The 26,774-nt window shown below is 41.0% G+C and overlaps 1 protein-coding gene across 8 annotated transcripts in view; it reads left to right on the top strand.

Annotated features, from left to right (window-relative positions):
- srpk2 (SRSF protein kinase 2) overlaps nt 1–26,774 on the top strand; it is a 64,142-nt gene that overhangs the window by 18,336 nt on the left and 19,032 nt on the right. For 5 of the 8 annotated variants that reach the window (XM_079685467.1, XM_079685468.1, XM_079685464.1 and 2 more), the window contains 3 exons: nt 19,870–20,021; nt 22,493–22,601; nt 26,674–26,761. In XM_079685467.1, the coding sequence (XP_079541593.1) occupies nt 19,870–20,021; nt 22,493–22,601; nt 26,674–26,761 (349 nt within the window). Of the gene's footprint in view, nt 1–7,252; nt 7,471–19,869; nt 20,022–22,492; nt 22,602–26,673; nt 26,762–26,774 lie in introns of those variants that run through there. The other 3 variants (XM_079685470.1, XM_079685466.1, XM_079685465.1) reach the window with 3 other exon arrangements.

Genomic DNA, 26,774 nt, shown 5'->3' with positions numbered 1-26,774 from the left:
CAAAATCGTGGTGTGTCGGAACCTCTTTAACTCTATGCATAAGAGACCATATCCATTCAGATTTAATCGGACCAAGCCCACATTCCTCTTTCAGTTTGCAAATGCGGAAAGAGCTCGATTTGACGGGTGCTGGAGGGTGAGGAGCAGACAGACTGGATGACTCAGGTAGCCACTGATGCTGTGCCAAATACGATCAGGCAGAGCCGCTGCCATCCACACAACGCAGCTCCAGGCCCCAGACTGGCACACTCAAACAGCACAGTGGGCAAACAAGCAGAAGTGAATGGGCACTAACAAAATCAGGCATTATTACATGGGCATTTGGGCACAGAGGAGAGCAGCGCTACATTGGCAGTTTGGGATGGAAATGAAGTTTAATTTGGAGTAGCAGGAAGTAGTAGCGGATACAGATATGTTCTGTAGTAAGGCATCTAAGAGTGAATGGACAGATGGAAATGATCATATTTATTCACATGTAATGAGTATATGTGTGTGCTTACCTTAGACATACTTCTACACGTAAACAGAGGATCATCTGCCAGCCCTGGTGCTATGAGGTTTGTGGATTTCATCACACGGCTAGTTTTTCCTTCCTCTATTGTTTGGGTCACAGCCGTCTGACTGTAATTAAGAATAATGCAGCGGTCCCTTGTTGCACGGCAGGTAACAACAAAGCGCTACACTCATACACAAACTGCTGCTCTCTAACAGCTCATATAACAAGAGCAACAAAGCAATCAACTGCTGGTTTGATCAAATCCGAGAATGGCTCGACGAATGAGTTAGTATAACTGAGGTTTAATCATCATCTCTGTCTCAATTAATTCCCAGATAGTTGTTAACGCTTGTAATAAACTAGCTGATAAAACCTCCATGCTCAAATTTGAATGCCACACGCTGGACTGAGTGCCAAGCATCAAAGAGGAATCGGGAGCTTTGTGGGCGTCACATGGACATCTGGGTGACCTTTTGGGTTGGATACATGCAGATAGTAATCACAGCAGGTGTGGATTTTTACTAAAAATAAGGCCATCATCATACTATATTTGCAGAAGTTGGCAGCTCGCCATTAATATGGCAAGGAATGTGTTGGAAAGATCAATCTTACTGAGGTGCTAGTGCAGAAGATTAGATGCTTTAAACGTGTGTGCAGAACTCTGTTGAAGTCACTTGTTGGTTAATGAAGTGATAAATCAACGGTAAATGACTCATCGTCTGTTTTAGTAATCGGTTCATTATAAATTGTAGCAATTTATCCATCATAAATGCCAAATATTCTCTGCTTTCAGTTTCTCAAATGTGATGATTGCATTTCTTGTTTTTTATCACTGTAAGTTGAATATATTTTGTCGTCAGGCTGTTGGCCGGACCAAACGGGCGACTGTCTCCTCGCCTCAATCTCATGTGGTCAATGGTAACACAATTGATGCAGCTTTTGATGATGTTTATAATTACAAGTTACAGACACAATACAATTCATGGTTATTATAATAAGAGGTTATAGACATTGGAAGTTTGACCTAAATTGTGGTCATTTTAGGACATATCAGTACCATTTTCTGACTACATCTGCCCCCCCAGCCGCCATGAACACACACACACACACACACACACACAAACACACACACACACACACACACACACACACACACACACTCAAAAAGGCAGCAGAATGCATTGAATAGCTCGTGTTTTTTAAACCAAAAGGATGGATGGATTTGACTTGTTTTTCCGGAGCACTTGCATTAAAGGGACGATCCCTGTTGTGTAACTTGGCACTTGAGGCATGACTGAGATGGATGGAGGACAAGGAGTGTGTGTGTGTGTGTGTGTGTGTGAGTGTTTTGACATCCTTGTTGCGTGGGAACAGCTTAAAGCTTTTCTCTGAAGGGTGACAGCACGTCGGTTTAGGTCCTAACCAATGCTGTTGGGTGGGAGGGCTTATGTCCTTTTGAGGAGATTTCTTGTAAGGATTAAAAAAAAGTTTTATAAATAAACATCCATAGGTCAAGACTGTTTTTTAAAGGCACTGGCTTGTAGCTCTTGTAGCCGATACGAGTGCTGAGAAGTCGGGAGTCAACCTCACTTTGTTTGATGCTGATTGTCTCACCTTTAGTCAGTGTGTATTCTAGGGTTTGTGTGTTTAACAGGTGTAGTGCTTACAGAGGAAAAGTTCAAATCCTTTAAGGTGCATGTAGTAGATCAAAAAAGAAAAGAAGTGGCGTATGAATAGTTGGTTCACTGTCTGAAAGCAGCTTTTAATTCATATGCATGATGTGAGCCTTGTTGCAGCTGGACACAGTAACAAAGAAAGGAAATAACAAAGTCAGAGGAAGATATGAAAGGTAGCGTCACAAAAAAAAGATGAATAGACTAAACGGTTTCTCCAAATAACTTATTAGATATGAGGACGTCAGATGGCACAGACGCAAATGCCCAGCCATTTCCTATTCTACCTAAACATTTCCATCTTGTTTCCTCTTTCATCTACTTGACACCGGTTGAAACGCCAGCTGCAGGATACATCCAAATATGCAGCCTCCTTCCTGCTTTCCTTTTTTCTCCCTTAACTTACGGCTCTACACTAGGGTTGCAACTAATGATTATTGTCATTATGAGTTAATCTGACATTTATTTTCCAGAACCAAGGTTAATGTCTTTGAATTGCTTTGTTTTTGTCGTTTCAGCAGTGCAGAACATAAAAAAACAAAACAATTGACACAAGATCTTTCACTAGGAAGAGAAATAATCAGAAAATATCTTAATAAAAATTAAATAATTGTGGTCGCTTTTCAGAAAAAATATCAGATATTTGTCAAATGTGAGGATTTGGTGCCCTTCTTTAAATATCTATGGGTTTTTGGATTACTGGATGGACAAAAATTTGATTTGGGGCATTTTTCTTTCTTTTACAGACTATTGAATACATAAGAATAATCAGAAGCCAAATGGATTATAAAAAAAGATTGTATTTTTCAGCTCTATTTCACGTTACTTCCTTGGAAACCAGTACATATTTGATTAAATAAGCTAGAACCAGAAGAGTTTTTTTTGTCATTTTAATAAAAATAAAACTTGACATTTCCTGTCAATCCAACAATCAATGAATCGTCTACTTGTCTAGACTTTCAAAGTACACCAAATCTGCGTATTAGCAAAAAATATGACACAGATTAAACATAAGCAAAAGATAAAAGGGCAGATGGAGCAGCAGAGGATGCGTTGTGGAGTATTGGAATGTATCCAGTCAGTCAGTAAGCCAGGCCGATGCAGCAGAAGCATCACATCCAGCTCTGGAGGATCGTGTGACGGCAGCTATCACATTCACACAGTGTATGTAGCTTTGACTGGCCTATACTGCCTCCACCATCTTCTCTAGTCCGCCTCACATCCCTTCAGACACACACAGGTCACACACAAACAGGCACACACAGACATGAGCAGCCCCCGCCATGCAGCAACATGACAACAGCTAATGAAGCATGGCAGGGAGCTAGCTCGCAAACTAGCCGGTGTGCCCTCCCTGTCTGGCTTCCTGGCCTCCATTATCCCAGCAACCCCCCCTCCTATGTCTGGAAAGAAGCAGATTATTACCTCGACTTTCTCTCTTGCCACCTGCTTTTCCCTTTTACTCGGCCTCCTTTCTCCATTTGGCACAGGCAGAAAAGGAGATGAAAGCTTTATTTTTTCCATCACTCCAAGATCTTTTAGTGATGTAGCAATTGTAAATAAATTAGCATGTGGGTGTTAGTGTAGTCGAAACTACTCGGAAATGTTCAAGACTCCCAAACAAGTCTAACCTGACTGCATAGCACGACTTTCTCCCCGCAGAATAACACTGGGAATTTCCACCCTGCTCAACGAAATCCTATGTGGTTAATCAGTAATAAGAATCACTGACTCAGGAACAAGACACCTCACGAGTAGTGTGTCCAACGCGATCGCCATGGCGATACCCCCAAGGATTCGGTCATGTGATCCTGACCCCGGCACCTGATCTTACACGAGTGCCTTCGGCAGGGCTGTCAGCCAGTGTAGTGTAGGGTCAAAGGTCAGGTTGTAGTTGAAAAATCGATACACTACAGGGTGATACTGTTAATATAGCGGCGGGGGAAAGTCCCACATCATGTGAAAAAAGGCCTGTTCAGCACAATGTGAAAAAAATGCAAACAAGTCAAATCAATGTATTACATGTATGGGGTGAAAGTATGTGAAACTAATCTGTGTGTGTGTGTGTGTGTGTGTGTGTGTGTGTGTGTGTGTGTGTGTGTGTGTGTGTGTGTGTGTGTGTGTGTGTGTGTGTGTGTGTGTGTGTGTGTGTGTGTGTGTGTGTGTGTGTGTGTGTGTGTGTGTGTGTGTGTGTGTGTGTGTGTGTGTGTGTGTGTGTGTGTGTGTGTGTGTGTGTGTGTGTGTGTGTGTGTGTGTGTGTGTGTGTGTGTGTGTGTGTGTGTGTGTGTGTGTGTGTGTGTGGTGCTTCCAGTCCCTGCTGACTCGGTATGTTTACCTAAACAGCATTCCAGCCTTTCCTGTGCCGCTTTGCTCATGTTAGATCGTTCACTCTCTTCCCTTTTTATTTATTTTTTTATCTTTTCACTATCCCCTTCTCTTCCTGTCTTTATTCTCTCTCGTGGTGTTGCTCCCATTACTAAGGTGTCTCCGTTGGAGCCAGATCTCATGAAGTACTTGACTTAGTGGTGGCATGGGTCATGTTATCTTGACTGTTGCTGTAGAAGAGTTATCAAACAAGACATTGATCAAAATGTGCACGACTTGCTGCATCTTTGGAACAATGAATTACAAACATTTGATTGCATTTCATTATTTTCCGACAACAATCTTACTCTAGGTCAATAAAGTGAATTGCTCGCAGGATTATTGTGCCATTTGCCTCCACCCGTGTAGAAGGAGGATCATATTTGGTTATAATAAGCAATTCCAACAATGCTACTAATTGATTGCATCTACCCGTGTGCAACAAGAGATATTTAAAGAACATAATGGCTGGAAAACATTCTCTTTGAGTTCCTACAGTATCTCACTGTGAAATGGCTCTGAGCTGCAGTGTGGATAGTTAGCATGCAGCTTGAGCCTTCCTCTCATTATTTTACAGCTATCTCCCACCAGCGTATTAGGCTTTCTGAAGTCGACTTTCCTGCCCTGACACCGTGTAAGTTATACTCAGCAGAAACGGAGAAATGGAAGACGAGTGAGAGTGTGGGTAAAGATGGAAGAAAGATGGAAAATGTTTTGATTTTCTAGGGGGGAGAGGAGCATTGGTACAAGTATAGCCCTAGGAGAGAGACTGAAAAGAGGAAGATAAAGACTTTGGAAGAATGCTTGAGAGAAAAGAAAAGACCAAGATAGAGACATAGAGGGCAGAGAACTGGAAAGGACAGCAGAAACCCCAGGAGAGAGCGGAGGGAGGCGGCTGGGGAGCCTCGGATAGACGGAGATAAAAAGCAGAGGAGGGAAGATGGAGGGAGAAGATAGATGTCTCTCTGCAGACTTGCGCAGTGTGTTGGGTAATGCTAGGTCACCGGGGGACTAATCTCTACTGATGCTGCGGCGCTGGAGCAGTGGAATGGTAATGGCCTGTTTGTGCATGTTGTAGGGGGGGGGGGGGGAAGGCATGTGTTTGTTTGGGCGGCTTTGCATATGGATGTGTGTGAAAAGATGACACGTTTGTATCCGGAGGTTCCACTCTCCTTTTGTCTGCACACACACACACACACACACACACACACACACACACACACACACACACACACACACACACACACACACACACACACACACACACACACACACACACACACAAGCCCTAATCAACGCCTTATGCCCTGTAGAACTGAGTCACCCCTCGTCTGCTGCATAACTGAGAACAACATCCGTCTGTTGTGTCTGAGAACACTGTTCAACTGTGGACCCTGCCTGCAGCATGGTCATGGGTGTTTATCATTTATTTTGTTATTGACCTACATTAGCTCTGAGTGGGAGGGCTTTCGAGGGCTGTGGACCCTTGAAACGCTTCCAGGTTGTCAACATGCCCAAATCTCTTGCACACTCAGCTCACACCACCGGCCTGTAGTTTAACATCAGTGAAGTCACAATGCAAACACAGTGGTTTTCTTTTGGATGACCATAGTGTGCAGTGCTGAGCCGGGTGTGGTTACCCTGGTGATGGTACTTTCCCCTGTGATCTGGTGAGAGAATAGTGGTTTCAATAATGCAATGCAATGTGAAAATACGAGACTACATAATGTGACTAGTTAGTATGACAAGGTTTCAAGTTAGAATAACAATTCTAGAGCTGAAAGGACTAGTCGATTTATCAATAACTTGATCTACGGAAGATTATTCTCAGATAATCATTGAATTGTTCAAGTCATTTTACTAGCTGGTATAGGTTCACATTTCAATATCTGCAGTTTTTTTTGCAGTTTTAGATACATTTAGTTCAGTTTGCAAAATATGTCACTAAAATTTAAATAAGTAAATCCACCCTGCCTTGAAGTGAATGTTAAAGTCCCTATAGGGTTCTTATTGCAATATTACACATGCCTTAAAATAAAAATGAAATTGTTTTTAGTGATGCCATTGTGAAATATATTGGACTTGATTAACACATAATTGTACGTATAAACCAATTATTTCTGTTAGTTCTAGGTTCATTTGTCCTTCTAAAAGCGGATGGATATAATTAGTGAGCAAACATATTACATTTAAAGTTCTCTGATGATCTTCATGATATCCTGAGCTGAACTGCCCGACACACAGGTCGTTATTTTTAATTAGCTCCAACTGTTACGACTGCTTTGCACATGACACTGCTAGTCTTTCTGCCAGCTCTTGCCAAACCGGAAGCCCCCATCCTACTCTGCATTAACAGCAATATGTGATGCTTCGACATCACTGCTATGCTAATGAGCTGACAAATCAAATGATAAAGTATATTAGGGAACAGCGTATGGGAGCTTAATTAACAGTGGATGTCTTCTCAGAGTGCTCAGAGTTTATTTAAGGTAACGAGTGTGCTGTTACGATGGACGGGTGCTAATATATTCTGGGTGTTGCATTTCAGATCTGTATGAGAGATATCGTGTGGGCGTCTGTCCGTGTGTAAAATCAATGCATCTTGGCCTATGTTATAATACAGTATGTTTGTGTATTAGTGCCTACATGCTTAGGCCCTCCAATCTCATCTGGGCATCGAGAAGGATCTTTGGCAGGTGGGTGTCACAGTGCCATGTGACCTCTGCTGGAATTCAGGGCTCGGCTCGTCTTGTCCCTCCACTGTTCAATCCCTGAGTCCACAACAGAGAGAAGGATCTACCGTACAGTTTCCTCTGTTCCTCCGTCCACCACTTTTACCTTTTACCTTATGGAGTTAAGCACGTCTCTGACCACCAAGAAGAGATGGAGTCTGGCTTTGTGCGTGCTCCGTCTGCGCCACAGGGCCCTCCGAAACAGGTAGAGGGGGATGAAAACCAAGACAAATAAAGTAGCAAAGGAGTTTTAGGCTGACAAGGCTGATAGAAAAAGTTAAAACAGGATGTGATACTGAGTACTCATTTCTAACTGGTAAAACTAAGTTTTCAGACTTTGGTGGATTATGTTGTGACTTTTTATTGAACTACATATTGCTTCTTTACTTCTCTGCAGGAATATGGGTGGATTATTACGCTGCTATGGACATTTTTGCAGCCTCATGTGCACCATGTAAATCATCTTTTTTATATATATATCCTGCTTACTTGAAGTAAACGGAGTGTTCTTGCCTTTTTAATTTGTGTCTTTTTTATACCTCGGGACTCTGGGAAACAGTATTTCGATCTTTCTGTGTGTACAAAAATATTTTGAGATTGACAATAAAGTTGACTTTGACTTTTGACTTTGAAAAGGTGGCAAATGGAGGGTGGACTGACAGGACTAATAGGCTAAATAATGGTACCTCTATCAATAAGTTTACTGAATTTCTTTTTGACCAGGAAGTTCAAATATGCTAAATGTCTTCGTGCTTGACCTTTTGGGTTACCCTTTCTTTTTGGTGGTGGTCGATTGGGTGTATGGAGCCTTATAGGATAGCCTACTAACTAGGGCTGCACGATATTGAAAAAAACTGACATTGCGATATTTTTTCCCCCTGCGATATATATTGCGTTTTTTTTAACTATATTTAACCGGATGAAGGATTTTAGTCACAGACGTCTGGATCTTAACTGGTTGACTCATCATACCTTAAGTCATGATCTAACATGTCATGATAATGCATGTTGCTTACCCTCAAATAAGGGGGTTCATCGATGAATGAAGAAGAGAAGAACCTTTTTGTATCCAAAATAGTTCCAGATGGCAGATGTTGCTTTTCTTTTTGGAAGTAAATCTTCATTCTCGCCGGTATTGTCCTCCTGTTCCTCGCTCATTTTTCACCGGTGTTTTGATGGTCTGCAAACTAGCGGGGCGGGGCCTGCTGTGATCGGATCAAGAATGATTGTGATTGGTGGTTTGCTGTAAATGCAGAGCCTGCATGTCACTCACTGAAGTACCCCTGACATGAGGGCCGCGCAAGTTTTCCTTTTGTAGCAAGCAGCAAAGTAATTGTAACATGACGTGTTTGAGTTAATGTGCCTACTTAATATCGCACGTCATAAAAAAAAATATATATATATTATAAAAAAATTATATAATCGCACGTCCCTGCGATGTGAATATCGCGCATGCGGGTATCATCATGACACAATATATCGTTCACCCCTACTACTAACACAACTTGGTTTTCAAGAGCTTAAATAATTCATTAACTATCTTGATCATTAATTAACTGTTGGATTGTTGAAAGGAGAAATAAGACTTTACAAGGCATCATCTTGGATTTTTTCTTCACTATTTATATTATAAATAACCATGCAGCCCAAAATGGTCTTAAGTATGTTTTAAGAAAGATAAACCGTAGTCAATATTTTATTGGTGCAACATTTGTCTAGGCCTGGATCTAAGGGAAAGATAAGATAAACGGTACGACTTTACAATAAGACTACCCTTATAAAGGGTCTACGGATAGTTTGTAATTCATTTATTAATTAGGTTGTGAACACTTTCTAAATCATTAATAAGCTTTTATAAGACGTGAGATAAACAGGGCAACTGTGACCGGTTGCTTGCCAAATAGTGAGCCCACATTTATCTGTACTGCTGAGCCTTATATAAGCTACATAGCTTACTTCGTCTTCTTCATAGCTTACTTCGTGTTCTTCATCAGCCAGCATCCTTGGTATCTGTTGCTCACGGAGTTGATTCTCGCTAAGTAGCCAATATAAGGCTTAGTCCTCTCGCCAAATAGTGAGCCTGTGTTGATGTATGAAAACTATGTTAGAAGTGGTTTATAAATGGTTCTTAATGATTAATAAAGTGTTTACAACCTAATTCATAACCCTTTATGAATCTTTTATAAGGGTAGTCTTATTGCAAAGTAGTACCAGATAAACGGTAGGCAGTCTGTCTATCGAGTGCATTTTGAGGGTGAATTTACTGAGACTCTTTTTACAAGATAAACATGCCTGATTAAAATGAGTGATCTAGTTTAACCACTTATGTGTTTTGAAAGCATTGAAACCTTTGCTTTTTTTTTTGCTCTTGACACACATGACTCACTTATTTTAGAATTGTGGTTTAAAGCCGGTCAAATCATGTTTCTATTTGCATTCGTGAAAACCGCAAACAAACTTGCATGTGTCATACCAGAGAAGGTGCAATGATCGCTGCTATTTTCGAAGTCATTTATCTCAGGGACACATCATGTCTGAAAAACATCAAAACAGCGATTCAAATTGAACAACCTTGATTTGTTTTTGTATATACATTTTGCATAGAATAAATCAGAAATTAGTAGGACTTTAATTAAAGATGGGGTAGGTAAGTTTGAGAAACCGGCTCGAGATACACTTTTTGTTATATTCCATGGAATGCTCTTAACATCCCGATAGCAATGAATATCTGAAGTGCTTTGACACAAATCCATAAAAAAATGTCCTCTGTGGAAGCCGTAGTACTGTAAAAAGCACGACCCGGGCCGGCTAAGATAACTGGATGGCCTACCTGCCTGTCAGCCTTCTATCTGTGCACAAACTTATCTCGTGCCCTCATTGGTCATGTGCGCATTCCTGTGTGTTGGAGGAGGGGATCTGTAAGGAAGTGAAGGATTTTCCCTGGTTGTGTATTTTCAAATTCTAGCGCACTCGAGCTAGTTTCTCCAAAATTACCTACCCCGCCTTATAGACTTCTGCAATGTTGCCGTTTTGAGGAATTACAATTGAACAACATGCATGTGATTTTTGACACGTATTGTAATGATGTGTATCCAATAAGCTCCCTGTTTCGGCTCTTGCTTTGATTGACAGGTGTATATTGTATCATATTGTAGTTCTTAGGACAGCGTTATATACTGTATATAGATCTCATTAATGGTGACATTCACTTTGATTGGCAGTGGTTACTAGAAATGATTTAGAGCCTGCTTCTGAAAACTAATAACGTTGTGTTATCTCAAAAAGATTATTATTACCTAGCTCAAAAATAGGCCTTTTGCTTTCAGTCAAACCCCTTGGGAGTGGTGACAGCTCATAATTAACAGTCACATTTAAAGCAACACAGATGAATCATGTAATGTTGATTTAACTATGGACTTGGGCAGATTCGGTTGCAATATCACTTGTTGTTGCTTCTCAGTTTTATTACACAGGATTCACAAACCTAAGTAAGTCAATTGAGGTACATAATGCTGGCCAAGCTAATTCAATTATATATTGGGTTCTGATCCTTTTGCATCCTTGCTGACTCTCAATAAAGACCATATCTTAGCAGCTGAAGAACATACTAAATTGAGGGAAGACTTGTGTACATACTGTACTTCCTGTGTGCTTACAGTATGTTTGTAATAGCATTTCACATACAGGCACATGGCTTCTTGTGACGCTCCCGCTCGCTTGTGTGTGGGCGGATGTAACCTCAATAATACCGGGCTTTGTGGCTGGCTGACGTCATTGGAATGTATAAATACAGAATGCAGTGAATGAGTGCACTACATAGACAGGAGTGCGGAGGGTAAAATGCACCGCACAATGAAAGATACAGCAGATACCCTATGGCGGTAGGATGCTTCTATACTGAGCAGAAGAAAACATGAACCCCATGGCTTTTTCTACAACACAGCACACATACATAGAAGTCATAGATATGGGTTTCTTGGTGTGCATCTATGCTATTCTGGGTTTCGAGATGTGCACGTTGGATGTTGTTTTTAGGAGATCAAAATGAGCTTGTCCTAGTCGGTCTGCGGTCATGTCAGTTGACTCCCACTGCCTCTAGGCGTTGTGTGTTTGTGTACACGTGCGCAAATACGCCCCCCCCCATGTAGGGCAGTGCTCCTCTTTCCAAATGCAAATTATATTCCAAGTCAACTGGTTTTATCACAGAGGGTTTGCATGCAGCCTTGGGTGTCTTTGTGCTGGAGGTTTATTTGAGTTGTACGTTTTACAGCGGATTGTATCGATTTTGCCTTTTGCCCTTTATCATCTTTAAGTCTGTTTGCATGTGTGCCCCTGTGTAAACGCGTATGCATTATACATCCGCTGCAGAGTTCAGTGAATGCAGCGTAGCGTGTGGTCTTGTATCCATTGGCTGCCTGTGGGGAGTTTGAACAACAGTCGATTCAGCCTCTATAGATCGGTGTGGCTGAACCCTGCAGCACAAAGCACAGCACGGTTACTCTGCATCTATTAATGTGAAGCTACAGTATTGAGATTAATCATGGGAACATGCAACCCCATTACAAATGTCAAAATATGGCTTACAGTACTGATTTCTATGCTGTTTATCCAGAGGCACACCGTACATTGTGCTAAAAAGATGCAGGTCAGCATCTCGTGTAACATAATCTCTGTAGAATGGCTATTGATGAACACATTAGTTGCTCTGAAATGCATAGATTTGTTTCGTTTTGTTGAGCACACTTTGCATTTCTTTTCAGCATCATAACAGGAGCTCAGAAAAAAAGAGGCAGAACAAAATCTACCTGCATGCAAAAATAAATATTGCATCCGGCATGAACAGTTGTTGCAGCTGTCAAAATGCTGTACACTTAAGAAGTGTATTTTTGTATTTTAAGATCTGAACCAGTGAGATTTCACTTTCTCCTTCTCCTTGATAACAACATGTTACAGCATTGAGGAAATCAACATCTAGCTCCAGTCTTTCTACACTTGCAAGTTAACCTTATTACACTGTTTCAAAATGATTTGAACATTATTCTTTGTAATGCATCTGGTGGCAGAGGAGTCATTAGAAGTGGCAACAGATCAGAAACACATTCCACTCATACAGAGCACATTGTTCCAGCACAACTTTGCTGCTCGTTATGTGGCTTACCTGCAAGATCCTCGCCAAGCTTGATGGGCTGGATGCTTTTGGAGGTCAAAATCGGGTCTCTCTACTGTATGTGACAAAAACACAGATGTTTCTTACCAGAGGCCTGATGTTTTACAGTCTTCATGCTTTGTGGGGTCACAGTATTGCTGGTCATTAATCACTGAGAGCTTTGTAGAATTCTTGCTTTAATGTTAACACAGGAGTACATAGCGTTGACACTTTGGAACATAGTCCTCAGTGGTTATTTGAAGAAAGCCCAAGCTTTTTTTGTCCCTTTGGAATTAAAAAAGATACACAGGAAGAATGGTGGAAATGCAAATTCACTAAAAGGAAGGAAATCTAAGCAACATGAACACAAATCAGTGTCAGTTACCACAATACTATCTATTATAATAGAAAGGTTGTGATTTTATTCAAGTTTAAAAAATAATAATAACCCATGTTCAATTCAGAAAATTGGCCTGCTGCTGTGTTGCATTGTGATCAAGGCTTTCACAAGAGGTCTGTACGGAAATGAAACAGCCTTTTTCTATTATTCCATGAGGGACTGAATTATTCAGGTTTGGGGGGAAATAATAATACATGAACTACAAAAAAGTGAGCTTACCTGTCCCATGTTCAGTGTCCATCTCTGCTTGATGTTAGAAGCTACTTGCTACATTAATAATTGCTAGCATAACACACCGGAATCAACGTCTGAGCTGTTGGTGTTTGAGGTGCATGGTGGGTAACGTAGGTGCAGGATTTTGGTTTTGCTGCATCAATTAGGTGTTTTAAAACTTGAAGTCTTGTCATAATGTATATAAATGAAAGAGTGGCGGTATGAAACAGGATCCTGCTGAGCCATAATGTGCAGATGGAGGTAATGTGGGGGCAGCGCAGCCAGTGGCGATGTGCTGTATCCTGAAAATAACGGTGAGATCTCAGCTCTCCGCACAGACTCTGGAGGAGAGGAGAGAATGAGTCAGCTGCCCGACCGGGCCAAGATGGAGGGACGGAGAGGATGAAAGATTAACGATGAATCAATCAGAGGTAGAGACTGTAGGAATGGTGTAGCGGAGCTGAAGGACACCCGCGGTCTGAAACCCACGCCTCAGCATTGAGAGTGGAGGACGGTGCTCTTGTTGCTAAGGAATACCTGTTACCTTGGTGATAATGAGAAAATGCTTAAGGATGAGTCATCAAGTGTGAACTTGAGAGGTCAACTCCTCTATGCGGCTGCTCCGAGGTGTTTTGAGGGGTGCTCAGGGGTTTCCTTGGGTATCCAGATGTAATTAACAGCATCGCACATCATTGATGTCAGGTCTCAGTAGGCATGCGGGGACAGCAGGGGACAATATGGAACATTGAAAATAATAATAATTTGTCTTGTCAATCGGGACCAGGGAAATGAAAAAATGAATATATAAATTGCAAAGAGGATATGCAATGAAACAGCAGGTTCCAGATAGTTTTAGGTCTCTCCAGAAATACATGCTGACGGGAACATTGTGTAAATATTGCGGTAATTGCATTAGCGCTTGTATTTTGGCCTGCTATAGCAAAAAGGACGAGCCTGACACCATTTCAAAGCTAATCTTAATCATAATAACTCATTATATACACATAATACATATATACACAAGCAGCAAAAACAAGCCACAGCATACACAAATATGTATCGACTGAAATACAAAAAAAAAGTGTATCGACAGGAGGAAGAAGAATTCACAAACTAATAAACCCTCTAAATATTTTATCCAGTGAAAGATTTGGACTACTCGAGCCTCCATACCTACCTCCACCACCTATTTGAAGTCATTGAAATACTAATTAAATACATTGGTGAGCCACATAATTGCGTAGGTGGCCTGTCGATCCATACAAATAAACAGTTTATTTGGACTCCACATACACCATCCAACTGTTGTAAATACTAATCTTAAAACTGGATAAACTACAGTGCCCAGTTGTTGAACCAATTATTTAGCCTTTCAGAAATTAACCCTGACCATTAATGGATTGTTAAGGCTGATTGATTATAGATCTATGTTTTGAATCAAACACCAATACAATATATTTTCCAAGCTTTAACTTCAATGTAATAATGCTACCAGTGATATCTTGTAATTGTTGACACGTAGCTGTATTTATATCCAAATAAATGCTTGTTTAGACGGTCAATATAGAAGCTGTTTTACCTCTTCACTGTTTATATTTTCACTCCCGCCCTGTCAGTTCGGCAATATGCTGCAGCAAAACGCCTCAGACATAATTACACAGTGAGCTACGATGAGGAATTTACTAGGAAACCTTGCTTTACGATTGGTGAAAGATCCAGTCGTCTGTTTCCATCTGTTCCCTGTGGACTTCACTGTGAAATGTAATCATTTTCGTGCTTAATATCCTCCACAACCCGCCGCACAGCGTAGCATTTCCACTGCAGTTAGATGAACTCATGCAGATGACAGAAATTATTTTCAACTGTATCCTCAGCTTATTAGCATGAAACTACAACATCTTAACAAATGTGTGGTTCTTTTGTCTCCTGCTGTACATATACTATGTTGGATCCAAAAAAAGAGTGCCAAGCAGTTGAAAATGTAACACTGGGACTACAGATGCCATTGCAAGGCGTGATAGTGGAAATGCTGAGTCTGAAAACGGGCCGTGTTTGTGTTTGTTATCTGTCCACACACTTACTGTACACTTGTGTTAAGGTGTCAGGAGCAGCCTGGGCATGTTCACACACATAACAAGAAGTTCAAAGATGAACAGCACATTCTGCAGTCACTTCCTACACAGTACAAAGTTAGTATCGCTGAGAGACACCTGTCTGAACCCGTCAAATACTAGAACAGCTTTACCAGTTTCAAATGAGTGATTCACCAATAAAGTAGTCCCAGGAAAAAATTCATTAAACATGTCTTAAACTTGCATTACTGCAATAGTCAGCAACACAAATAGACATAGACTTCTCCCACACGTGTCCAAATACACACTGGTGAAGCTGAACTACTGCATTGTTTATGCCGTACTCATTTTCTCCTCCGTTTCTTTTCTTCTATACACACTTTAAATTACTGCTGGGTTCATTTTGTCCTACCCCCGGCTTAACAAGCAACCGGTACGTGTGCAATGAGGAAAATAACAGTGATCAACGTTATGGTGCTGTGGCACACGCATGTACAAAAATAAAAGGTACCATGCTCAGAAAAGACTTTGCCTTCTAGCTTGTGCCATATTCGTTGGTCTTTAACTATTTAAAAGTAGATGCTTAGTTACAGGGCTCAAAGCTCAATGAGAGGGGTATGTGCTAGCTGCTGTGCATATGTGAGGTATAAGTGAACCCTTTGGTTTAGGAGAACATTGATTCAGCTAGTGTGCAAATGACTGCAAGTAAGTGCAGGAAATTGATTATCACACCTTCAACCAAATGAAGGAGCATGGTAAGTGTGACAGCCTGCTGCTGAATCTCAGTGTGGTAGATTTAAGAATCACCATTTTAAACTACTGATTGTGGTGTTTTTTGTTTACAATAGTTGACATATTTAAAACCTGACCTGAAGCATGAAGAAATGCAGGAATGACTTGTTTTTTTAGAGGGTATTTAACAAGGTCACAGTGTTACATATGCAATAGCTCTGTACAGTTCGGCAGTGAAGTGGCACAGTGCGTCAGTGAAGGAATGAATGGATTATGCGGTGAAAAAAAAGAATGTGTCATCTCACCTTTACTCAAACAAAAGCAGAAAAGATCAGATCACAAACACCCTCTTAATGTGTAATTACACAAAAGGCGCACTGTGTGTTTGAAGGTGATGACCTTGGCTCGATGTGTGTTTGTGTTCAAAGATGAGTTTGTTGTCATCCTCCTGTTTGTTTACCACTTGCTCAGCACTGAGAATGTATCCACCTCCACCTGTTATTTAGTGGAATTCAAAGTGGGATGATGTGCAGTGTGTCTCGGTGTGGATTGAACTGCCTGATTGTGTCCTTGCTGTTATTTGTTTTCCTCCTGTCTCTCTCTGTTTCTGTTTTTTTTCTTTTCTTGTCTGCTGCCTTTGTTTTTCTCAGCTTGTGTCTCTGTTTTGGTCTCTGCTTGTCTCTCTCTTTCTGGCTTTCCACCTCTCTATTTGTCTCTGCTTGTGCTTGTCTGCCTGTCTCTCCCTCCCTTTTATTTTTTTCTCAACGTCTCCTAGCTCTCTGTATATATAATGTTGTCTCTCTTTCTGCTTCTGTCTATGTCTGACTTTCTCTTTCTTCTTTCTACCCTCTTCTTTGACTCAGAGTCTTCCTCTTCCTTGTTTCTCTTCAACTCCCCCTCTTTCTGGTTTCTGTGTCTTTCCCCCCTCGCTTCATCTTCATTCTCTCACCGTCCTCCCCCTGCTCTACCTGTCTGTCTCTCAGGCGGTGGCGTCTTTACTCTCTTAATGTTTTTGCTGCTTGGCTCGGGTCCAGGAAGTTAAGGGAGGCTAAGTGTTTGTACAGCCAATGGCAAGAAGAGACGTGATGTATGACACCCTACGTGACTGCTTTGGTAAAGAAGCAGCATCCTTCTGCAAGGTGTGTGTGTGTGTGTGTGTGTGTGTGTGTGTGTGTGTGTGTGTGTGTGTGTGTGTGTGTGTGTGTGTGTGTGTGTGTGTGTGTGTGTGTAAAGCCACAATGAAAAAATCTCAATGCCAAGTTATGTTCTCCTGCATTGGAAGAACTGCTGCCGTTGTGTGAGTGTTTTTGTTGGCCACGTTAACGCTTTGTGTCCTGGATCATCCCCCCCCCCCCTTTCTTCTTGCACTGCAGTTGCCATGGCTACGCACCAAGAGGCTCCATCATGTGTCTGAGCCTGTGACCGCAATTTCATAACAGCTCACAAGTGCTGGCTTTGTGTGTTTTATATATATTTATTTCTGTCTTAATATAGCTTTTGATCATGCTACTGGTAACAGTGAAGTGACACCGAATGGGAAGTGTTTGTCGAGCTTGGTTCTAGTCATACAGGGACATAATTGAAACATCACGTTATCTTAATGTGAAGATACGATAGGGTCTTGATAAGTAAATGTTAGATTTAATAATGTCAGGCCTTTTCCCATACTGATGTATGAGAGCTAGACTCTTACCCTTTAAAGCACATGACACGATTTACAGATTTACAAGATAGTGACCGGAGAGCTCATCTGAAAGGAACACAATCAGATGTGGAAGTGACTATATTCTCCAATCACAATGAATGTGGACACGTGTTTTGACGGTATACATCCATTCTGAATGTATTGCAGGCACAGCATCTTTTCAAAGATAAGGTCAATAAAAGAAGGATTTTTCCCTGTTTTTATTTGAATACTATGTAGAGTCAATGAGAGGTTAAAGAGGCCCAGTTATGACTTTTGGGGTTTCCCCTTTCCTGGAGTGTTATAGCTTTTTGTGCATGTAAATGGTCTGTAAAGGCCAAAATCCCTGTGTTCCCTCCAGAGGGAGTTTCTCTCCCACACACCCCCCCCCTTCCTTAAACAGCTCAATTGGACTCCTTTGTTTACTTCTGGCACATACTGATATTTCTATGTAACACGCGAGCTTCTATTGGCTAGAGCTCCAACACATCGTATGTGATAGGCTAAGGTGTGGGACATCTCTAAGCAGTGGACAAATCAAAACTGAGCCAACCAGGTGACCAATCAGAGCAGACTGGGCTCTGGTTTCAGAAAGAGGGTGAAAAGAGGTGCTGCAGCACAGGCAGTATGCGAAAAATAAAGAGCTTTTTGAACATTAAAGCATGTGAACATGTCACAGTAGAGGCACAACATACAAATATGAACCTGAAAATCAGCATAATATGCCCTCCTCAAGTTATTCAGCTATTTGAAATTAAAAAAGCTAAGAATAGTGTGAGATAATAAATGTAATTTTCATAGCATAAATGCCTTGTCTTAGCCCTTCAGAATAATCTTGTTCCCCTTGGGGTGTCCTGACCTTTAACTTTGGAAACACTGCAACTGCAACAACGCATCCATGAACAGTAGTAAACAGTAGTTTCATTCAAATTTAAAGATTGCAATAAACCTTAAGGCAGTATTTCATTTTACAAATAAGGACCCATAGTTTGCAGTGTCTTTACAAATGAGCACACTGGCAGCGTTGGTGGGAAACAAACAGGAACTTTGCAGGCATGTTCCCGAAACCTACAAATAGCTATTTCCTAAAGCAAAACCCTGAACCCCTGCCTGATCAATCATTGTAAGTCGACCTGGATAAATGCCCAAAAAGTAGCCGGGCCTGGGGAAAGAGGCAGCCTGTGCTCTGCAGCCTAATTTATGTTCACTCTCATGGGCTCAGTTCCATTTTAGACCAGCTAAAGGAAGTGGAACAAGGCTTAAGACTGTGGAGATCAACTTGGTCTTATCAAGTCTAACTTATCGATCATTACTGTATATCATTTATGATGGCGTCAATGTCATTTATTACCTCATACATTTTAAGAATACCTGCTACATACCGGTAATACTACATTATTCAGGAATTTAAGGAAAAAATGTTTTTGGATGAATTCCAGTTTTTCTGGTGATTCATGTCTGAAGTGTGTGGTGGGTGTTGATCGGTTCAACCTGACTGTCTGTGAGCCACAAACAATATGAGCCCATCAAGCAACGCCTGTTATGGTTTAGACAGGGCAACAGTTCAGTATTAACGTTTATGGTTATTCCATTCAATCACAATTTAATCCATATCTAGTTTTCAGAAATCTTTATCCGTAATAACACGAGTTGAATGTCTGTCTTAGCATTGGATCTAAATGTCTTGAGAGTATATACATATTTTAAGGTGCAGTTTTGACACAATATATCAATTGACACCAATGTGACACAGTTGTTTTTATAGCTTTGTTGAAATTAGTTGATAATAAAAAACGATCCTGTTATTGGAAGTAGTTGTAGAAGTAACAAGATCAAGCGCTCTACTTTTTTGTCTTAAACGTCAAAGGGGCTTTCAGTTCAGTTCTGTTGGCCAACAAAATATAATCAGTTAGCTCGGTTTTATCTGTGTTGACCAAAAAAAGTTTGATATAATATATTAATTATTTCTGATGGTTTATTGTATTGGAATCACATAAAGTTTCTGGTGTTGTGATGTCTTTCTTCTTCTGCCTTTATGCCATTTGGATCTTTCATTTATTCCAAAATTGGACGTATAAAACATCTCTATTTTTCTGTCCGACCAAATATCTTTAGAAAAGCAAATATAAAAGTGTTCTTTGCTTTTGTATTAGCTGGATGAGTCACTTTTGAATGATGCCAGTCAGAAGCGAGTTATTATTTAGTCATTAGTCATCGGCACCTAAAGCTCAGTCTAAAGTTTCCCTCGCTCTGAATCACAACCTAAAGATACCAAAAATGTTCATACTGGGAGTTTGTTTCCTGTACAAAGTTTGCTGAAAGGTTACTTAACTGCCTCTCCTCTGCTGTGTGTGCAGGCCTGAGACGCAGCAGAAAGCCCCGGTGACTGCCCCCCCTCCCCCACCTCCCCCTCCGCCTCCCCCCGAGCCGGCAGGGCCCCCGGAGCCAGAGGAGGAGATCCTGGGCTCCGATGATGAGGAGCAGGAGGACCCCGCAGACTACTGCAAAGGTCAGAACAAAAGACACACACACACACACACACACACACACACACACACACACACACATACACATACACATACACATACACACACACACACACACACACACACACATACATACTTAACGAGCTGCAAATTAAAATACTTATTGTGCAATTTCAGAATTACATTTAATAAATGAATTGAATATGGGAGGCGTATGGTGCATTGGATAGAGCCTTGGTGTTGGGATCAGGGGGTCACAGGTTCAAACCCCACTGCAGTCAGCATGTCGTTGTGTCCCTGAGACACTTCACCCCAAATTGCTCCTGTGGGGATTGTCCACAGTATGTAAGTCACTTTGGATAAAAGCCTCTAACAAGTGACATGTAATGTAATGTAATATGAAGCATTAGTGTCTTCATGTGGAGCTTATCTTAATGACTTGATATACTGCTGCTGGATAACCTAACCCATATTCATATATCATAGTTTATTTATTAGTTCTATTTTGTGTTGGCAAATATCTGAATCTTTAATCTGTACTGATATACAGTAAAAACTGCAATATTTGCTCAATTTTTTTTTGTAGAATAGCGATATAAAGAAGCATAAAATGGAAGTAAAGTACAAGTACCTCCAAGTTTGATTAAAGAACAGTACTTGAGTACATTTACATAAGTGCTCTCCACCGCTGAAAATCATCAGCCCCATCCCATTACTTCCACACTCTACGTATGTCTTACATATTTTAAGAAGGTCTCACAGCGTCTCCTCTCTCTGCTGCTTATGTGATGCTTTTCTTCATTTCTCCTACCTTCTCGATGGCTCTGCAGCAGTGTTGGTGTAGCCATCAGTGTGCGATGCTTAGTCGTTGTGACACTGGCATTTCAAGGTTGTTTAGATCTGATAGGCTGGCCCCCTGCTGTGTCTCAGGATGCCAAAAGCTATTCTGTCTGCTCAGAGGTTCATTTTCAATACACGGCTCTGTTTCAAAATGCTGCGCCCTTTCTGTAAACACTGTGGCCATTACACTTATCATTTGATATCTTTTGGAAAAAATAGCATATTTTACTAAGCTGAAACCTAAATATGCCATGATTTCCTTTAGGCATAACATACCTTCATGTATCATGAAGCTTTGGAGGAAAACTCTTGATTTGTCCGAGGTTGTTTTAGAAGCCAGACTGTCTGATCTCACTTCAGTAAGATGAAAGACTAAAAGAAACACTGGTTTTCTCTCAAAACAAAGTCACTTTCCTCACAGAGCAGTTTATGTTTTGGCCTTATTATTTATTTCTGAACATTTTAAAGTTAAGTTAAAGTTTAAGCCTTTTATTGTCATTATACGCAGAGTTTAACGAGATTCAGAGTGCAACTCCCAAAAAATACAAACACATACATAACACTAAAAAACACGGCAATAGGACAGACAACATAAACAATCATACGGGGGAATAAATAGTAAACAATATTGATATACAAATAGTATATAAAGTGCATTAAAAGTGTGTGTATGTGTGAGAATGGTTACGGTGATTGTATTATGTGTGGTGGTTAAGCAGCCTGACAGGGGTAGAAACAGTTTTTGAGTCTGTTTGTCCGTTTAAGACGTTTAAATACCATATAATGCATGTTGTACCTCTTTAGGAGAGGTCCATATATCGTATAGTATTATATTATTATGATGAGCAGTACTGTCTACATGTTTTGGCCTCTCCTACCTTCTTGCTATTTTATTCAAAAGTACACTACTCACCAAGTTTGAGTTCAATAAGATACACCTACAACAAATGTTACCCTGGCAAGCAGGACCTTGCTCTCTGCCAGCTGGTGGTGTCATTGTAAACACAACAGAGAGGGTTCTGATGTCTCATCGAGGTAAACGGAAAGAATGACTGAATTCATTTTGGTTTAACCTCCTTACAGTATACTGTGTGCGCCACCTTTTTTGTACACAAACCTAAAGATAACAGACACAAAGAACAATGGTTATTGTTCTTGCATTCCTTTGATTGACCCTGTTATTCTAGTCTCTTATGAAAGGTACCTTGCATTTTTAGTAATATTGTATATACAACTAATATAATATAAATATGAATTCTTGTGGCGCCACATCTGCTAAAAATGTGTATTGCTGTATTTTTACATTTATTGAAGACAATTCTTAACAATACTTAGTAATGCACAATGCTTACTAAGGCTTGTTTAATAGATATCCATCCAACCTTTATTTTGTACTTAATTTAGTAATCTATTAACTGTTTTGGCTATCAAACGTTTGAATGAAAACAAATCTATCTTCTCAAAATCCAAGGTCACACCTTCAAATGAGTCCTGCTCTTTTCTGTGAATTAATCCAAAACACTTCTCTCCCATTTCATTTTCTATCCGTTTGACCTCCCTCCACTTCTTACCCACTAATGGATTTCATGTCACTGACTGGTTATCTCTAACAGTCGCCTGTAACCTTCCTCCTCTCTCTCATCATCTCTCTCAGGAGGGTACCATCCGGTGAAGATCGGGGATTTGTTCAACGGGAGGTACCATGTGATCAGGAAATTGGGGTGGGGCCACTTCTCCACCGTATGGCTATGCTGGGATATACAGTGAGTCACACACACACACACACACACACACACACACACACACACACACACACACACACACACACACACACACACACACACACACACACACACACACACACACACACACACACACACACACACACACACACACACACACACACACACACACACCATGACCCAGAAAAAGCCCTCAACACACCCTGTCACACACACATTGCACACAGGCTCTTCCCACAGTCCTTCACTTCACCTTGATCTCTCTCTCATACACACACATATACTGTAAACCTCTCACACACACCACACATGCACCTGTTGACACGAGCTCTGGCACCTTACCAAGACGACGGTTGCAACCAACACCATCGTGAGCAGACACCAAAGATATTCATTTGCACTATAATGTTGTTTCTTATGTCTTCACGTAGCAACCGGGGTGGATTATTGATGACAGTCTCATCAACCCAGTGTCCCGTTTCCCTGGCATGTGCGCACACACACACACACACACACACACACACACACACACACACACACACACACACACACACACACACACACACACACACACACACACACAAACTCATGTTGTCACTAATGTTAATTACACTAATGGTGGTCATAAAGTAGTGACTTGGAGTTAAGTTACTTCACACACGATACAGTGAGTCACAGTCCTTGACAAAGGTTATATTCAGTGTGTCTACAACTTTACAGTTTTGGTGTAATCTCGCCCTTCTCATAGCGTTGTTGTCATTTGTGTGACTGTACACTCTCTGTTCAGCACCAATATAGCAGATGAACACAGTTACTTCTCAACATAGTGGTGGAGCATTTAGCAGCTAACTAATCAGAGGGGAGTTGGTAGAGACCAAAAAGCGAGCCAAAAGAGAGTTCAAGGTCCCATGTCATGGCCATTTCCACTGATCATAATTCCATTGTTGAGGTCTACTAAAATAGAAAAATACTGTGCAATTTTCCAAACTCACTTTGGTTTCTCAAACAGCATCTCTGTAAACTACGTATATTCACTGAATTTCACTCTCTGCCTTTAACGGCTCGTTGTAGCTCCAATAGCTCCAGCCCCCACCCTCCCTGTGAGCCCAGTGTGCTCTGATTGGTCGGTACGAATCGCGCTGAGCTCCGTGGAGGTGTGATTTCCTTGTTTAGCGATACACAGCCAAACACAGCCAAACTCAACCTGAACACACACAAAGTCACAGCCGAAATAAAAACAATAAGTGTGGCTTGATATTGAGTAAGAAAAAGGTTGATAAACGCTGTGAGAATGGGTCTGCAGAGAGAATTTCGCCGCGATCCCAACTGTCTGTTATCAGCCTGCAGCCAGGGAGGAGATATCAGCAGAGCTGCCTGCACTGAGTGTGTGTGTGGATTGGTCAATTTGGACCAATCAGCTTAACGTAACGGCTCCGCGGAATGGATGATGACGTTTCACCAACGAGGCGTTTTGGGGAGGTCTTCTCTGTGTTAGAGTTTTACTCCCTACAGGGTGTACTTTAAGGGTTTTGACTCTGCACACCGTTTACATGCAGAAAAACCTTCATAACACACAAGGGGACGGGTAATAACCGGAAAAGCATGACATGGGACCTTTAATATTGGATATGTATTTGTTTGGTGGCCCCAAAGTACGGCGGCCGACAGGTGCCAATACGCTACAACGGCCCAATACATTTCCATTAGGAGAAAAGTGCTACATAAACAAAACAATGCAAACACAAAAGGCTCCAAATAAAAAGACGCCGCAAGAAGCTTAAAACACAACAGAAACCTGGGGACACTCAAAGTGATGCACACAGGTGGGACCTGGGCAAGAACGCTTGTTTACGTTCGGGGATAACAACGTGTTTCTTTAGCAGCGTTTTGTGATTGCAGTGTCTAGTGCAGGGGTGCCCACACTTTTTTGGCTGGTGAGCTACTTTTGAAATGACCAGCTAACCGAGGTCTACCAACCAAAAATAAAATCCCAAATTGCAAGGGTTGCTGAATAACACGTTTTATTTTTACATGGGATAACTACAATGGGGCTGCAACAAACGACTAATTTGATTATCGATTAATCTATAGATTAATGAAACGATTAATCGACTATTCGGACTACTACTGTGTGCCTTGCACAATTTCTCAAACGCTCTTATTTAGCCATCAACTTTTAGATTTAGTTTGAGGTTGTTTTAGGCATGTGGAAACTAACAATGAAGACAATAAAGATGAATACTTGATTCAAAAATACATACATTATTAAATTAACTTAACAAATTATGAACAAAATTAACATTGCTTTTTATTTGAATTAAATAAATAATATTTCACATCAAAAGAAACAACAATGTTTTAACAAATCTTATTAAATAATCTTATGACAGAACTGGAAACAGAATAGCTGAAACTTTAACAAAATAAATAACTCAGTTACCTCTAATCATTAACCCATGTTTTTATAATGTAGTTAACTCCGTGTGTTGTTGCTAGCATACATAACACCTGACGTGGAAACGTTACTCGTGGATGGGGCCACAGAGCTACTAGAAAGATAGTCGAACCCGGTGCATTCGTCCGTCTGAATGTGGTGCACTTTTGCTAAATGTTTAGACAAATTGCTCGTGTTACCGCCCTTACATGCTAAACACTTTTGGTGACGAGCATTGTCCACCTCAAGACGGGTAACATGTAACCACACCTTGGAGCGCTTCTCTCCACCATCTCCTCCGTGTGTTGCTGCATGTAGCAGATGCGTGTGTGTAAACTGCCCCGCCCCCTTGCAAATTGACGGGGGAGAGAGAGATCTCTTCTGGATTTGAAAGATAGAAAATACACCGACCATAGACGCATTTGTTTGTCTTTTTGCATGTTAGAAACGAGTTGGCGACACTAAGACTAAGAGATAATGTTTGTGTAGCAATAATACATGACCTTTCTCTTTCTCAACTCGCTACTCGGAGGGAAGTCGCTGTCATATGCCTTGTGAACACTCCGATAATGCCTCTCCACGTTACCTTTCTTTGGCAGAGCGACGCTTGCTTTACAAATAAGGCAAATAACCTTTGAATGTGACATCACAAAAAAGATTCTCCCTCCCATTCTGTGTGGAAGTGGTATGTCTTTAGCTTTTTGCTCGTTCCCGCACTCATTTTGTTGTTTGTCTCTCCCGGCCCTTGACTGATTTTGTATCGCTTTGCATTCTGGGTTAACAGACTGGAAAGCAATAGGTCGCTTTTTCTGTCAATCAAGTCAACTCCTGAATTAAGTGGCAGGGAGGCCAAGGGAGGAGGGATCAAAACCTGTTTTGTCTATTTTAACGGAGCTGGATTTTTATTTATTTATGAATGACTCGCGATCTACCAGGTCGACCGCGGTCGACGTACTGGGCACCTCTGGTCTAGTGTATGCAGCGCTTTTTGTAAAGGCTTTGCATGTGTTGTCAAGTTGGTGAAGATGGTTCTTAGTCTGCATGTGTTTTGGCTCATTTGGGTTTTTATATTTTGCATCATTTCTCAAGCTTGAACGCACTTCTCTTATTTGAAATGTTTTGAGCCGTTGAAGCGCGTTTGCACCTGTCGGCCACCGGACCCAAGTGGGCAAAGTAAATATCAGTTATCACAGAGAGCCTACGGGATTTTAAAAGTTGAATATCTCAATATGTGTTATTTATTTGTGTTAATAGTCTTGTGTGGGTGTAATCTTGTATCCACTCAGATTAAATCGAATATTTTGCTTTTCCAAAAAAGGTGATAATGTTTTATATACTTGGTATCCATGGTGATCTGTACAATAGGTCACGTGACTGGTGTAAGGAAGCTCAAACGATCCTGATAGCTGCAAACATGTGGTGAATAAAGCATGGTGCGCTGGAGAAGAGATTAGATTGACGTCTCTCATTAGTATTAATGTTGTTTAAGTTACAAAATGCCACATTTGCATTTATATTGTGGGTCGTGTGAACAATGGCTCAAAGATGTGTAAAAAGGCATCATGATATTGGTCACTGATATTTATACGATGCATTAATCAGCATTATTGGCTCAATAGGTATGAACATGAGTGCATGCTTCTGTGTTTGTCATTACAGAGTGAAGAACTTTGTGGCGATGAAGGTGGTGAAGAGCGCGCAGCATTACACAGAGACGGCCCTGGATGAGATCAAGCTGCTGCGATGTGTGAGGATCTGAG

This window comes from Notothenia rossii, assembly GCF_949606895.1.
Source record: "Notothenia rossii genome assembly, chromosome: 5".
Taxonomy (NCBI): Eukaryota; Metazoa; Chordata; class Actinopteri; order Perciformes; family Nototheniidae; genus Notothenia; species Notothenia rossii.
The sequence above is the reverse complement of the archived record's forward strand: the minus strand, read 5'-3'. Positions and strand labels throughout refer to the sequence as shown.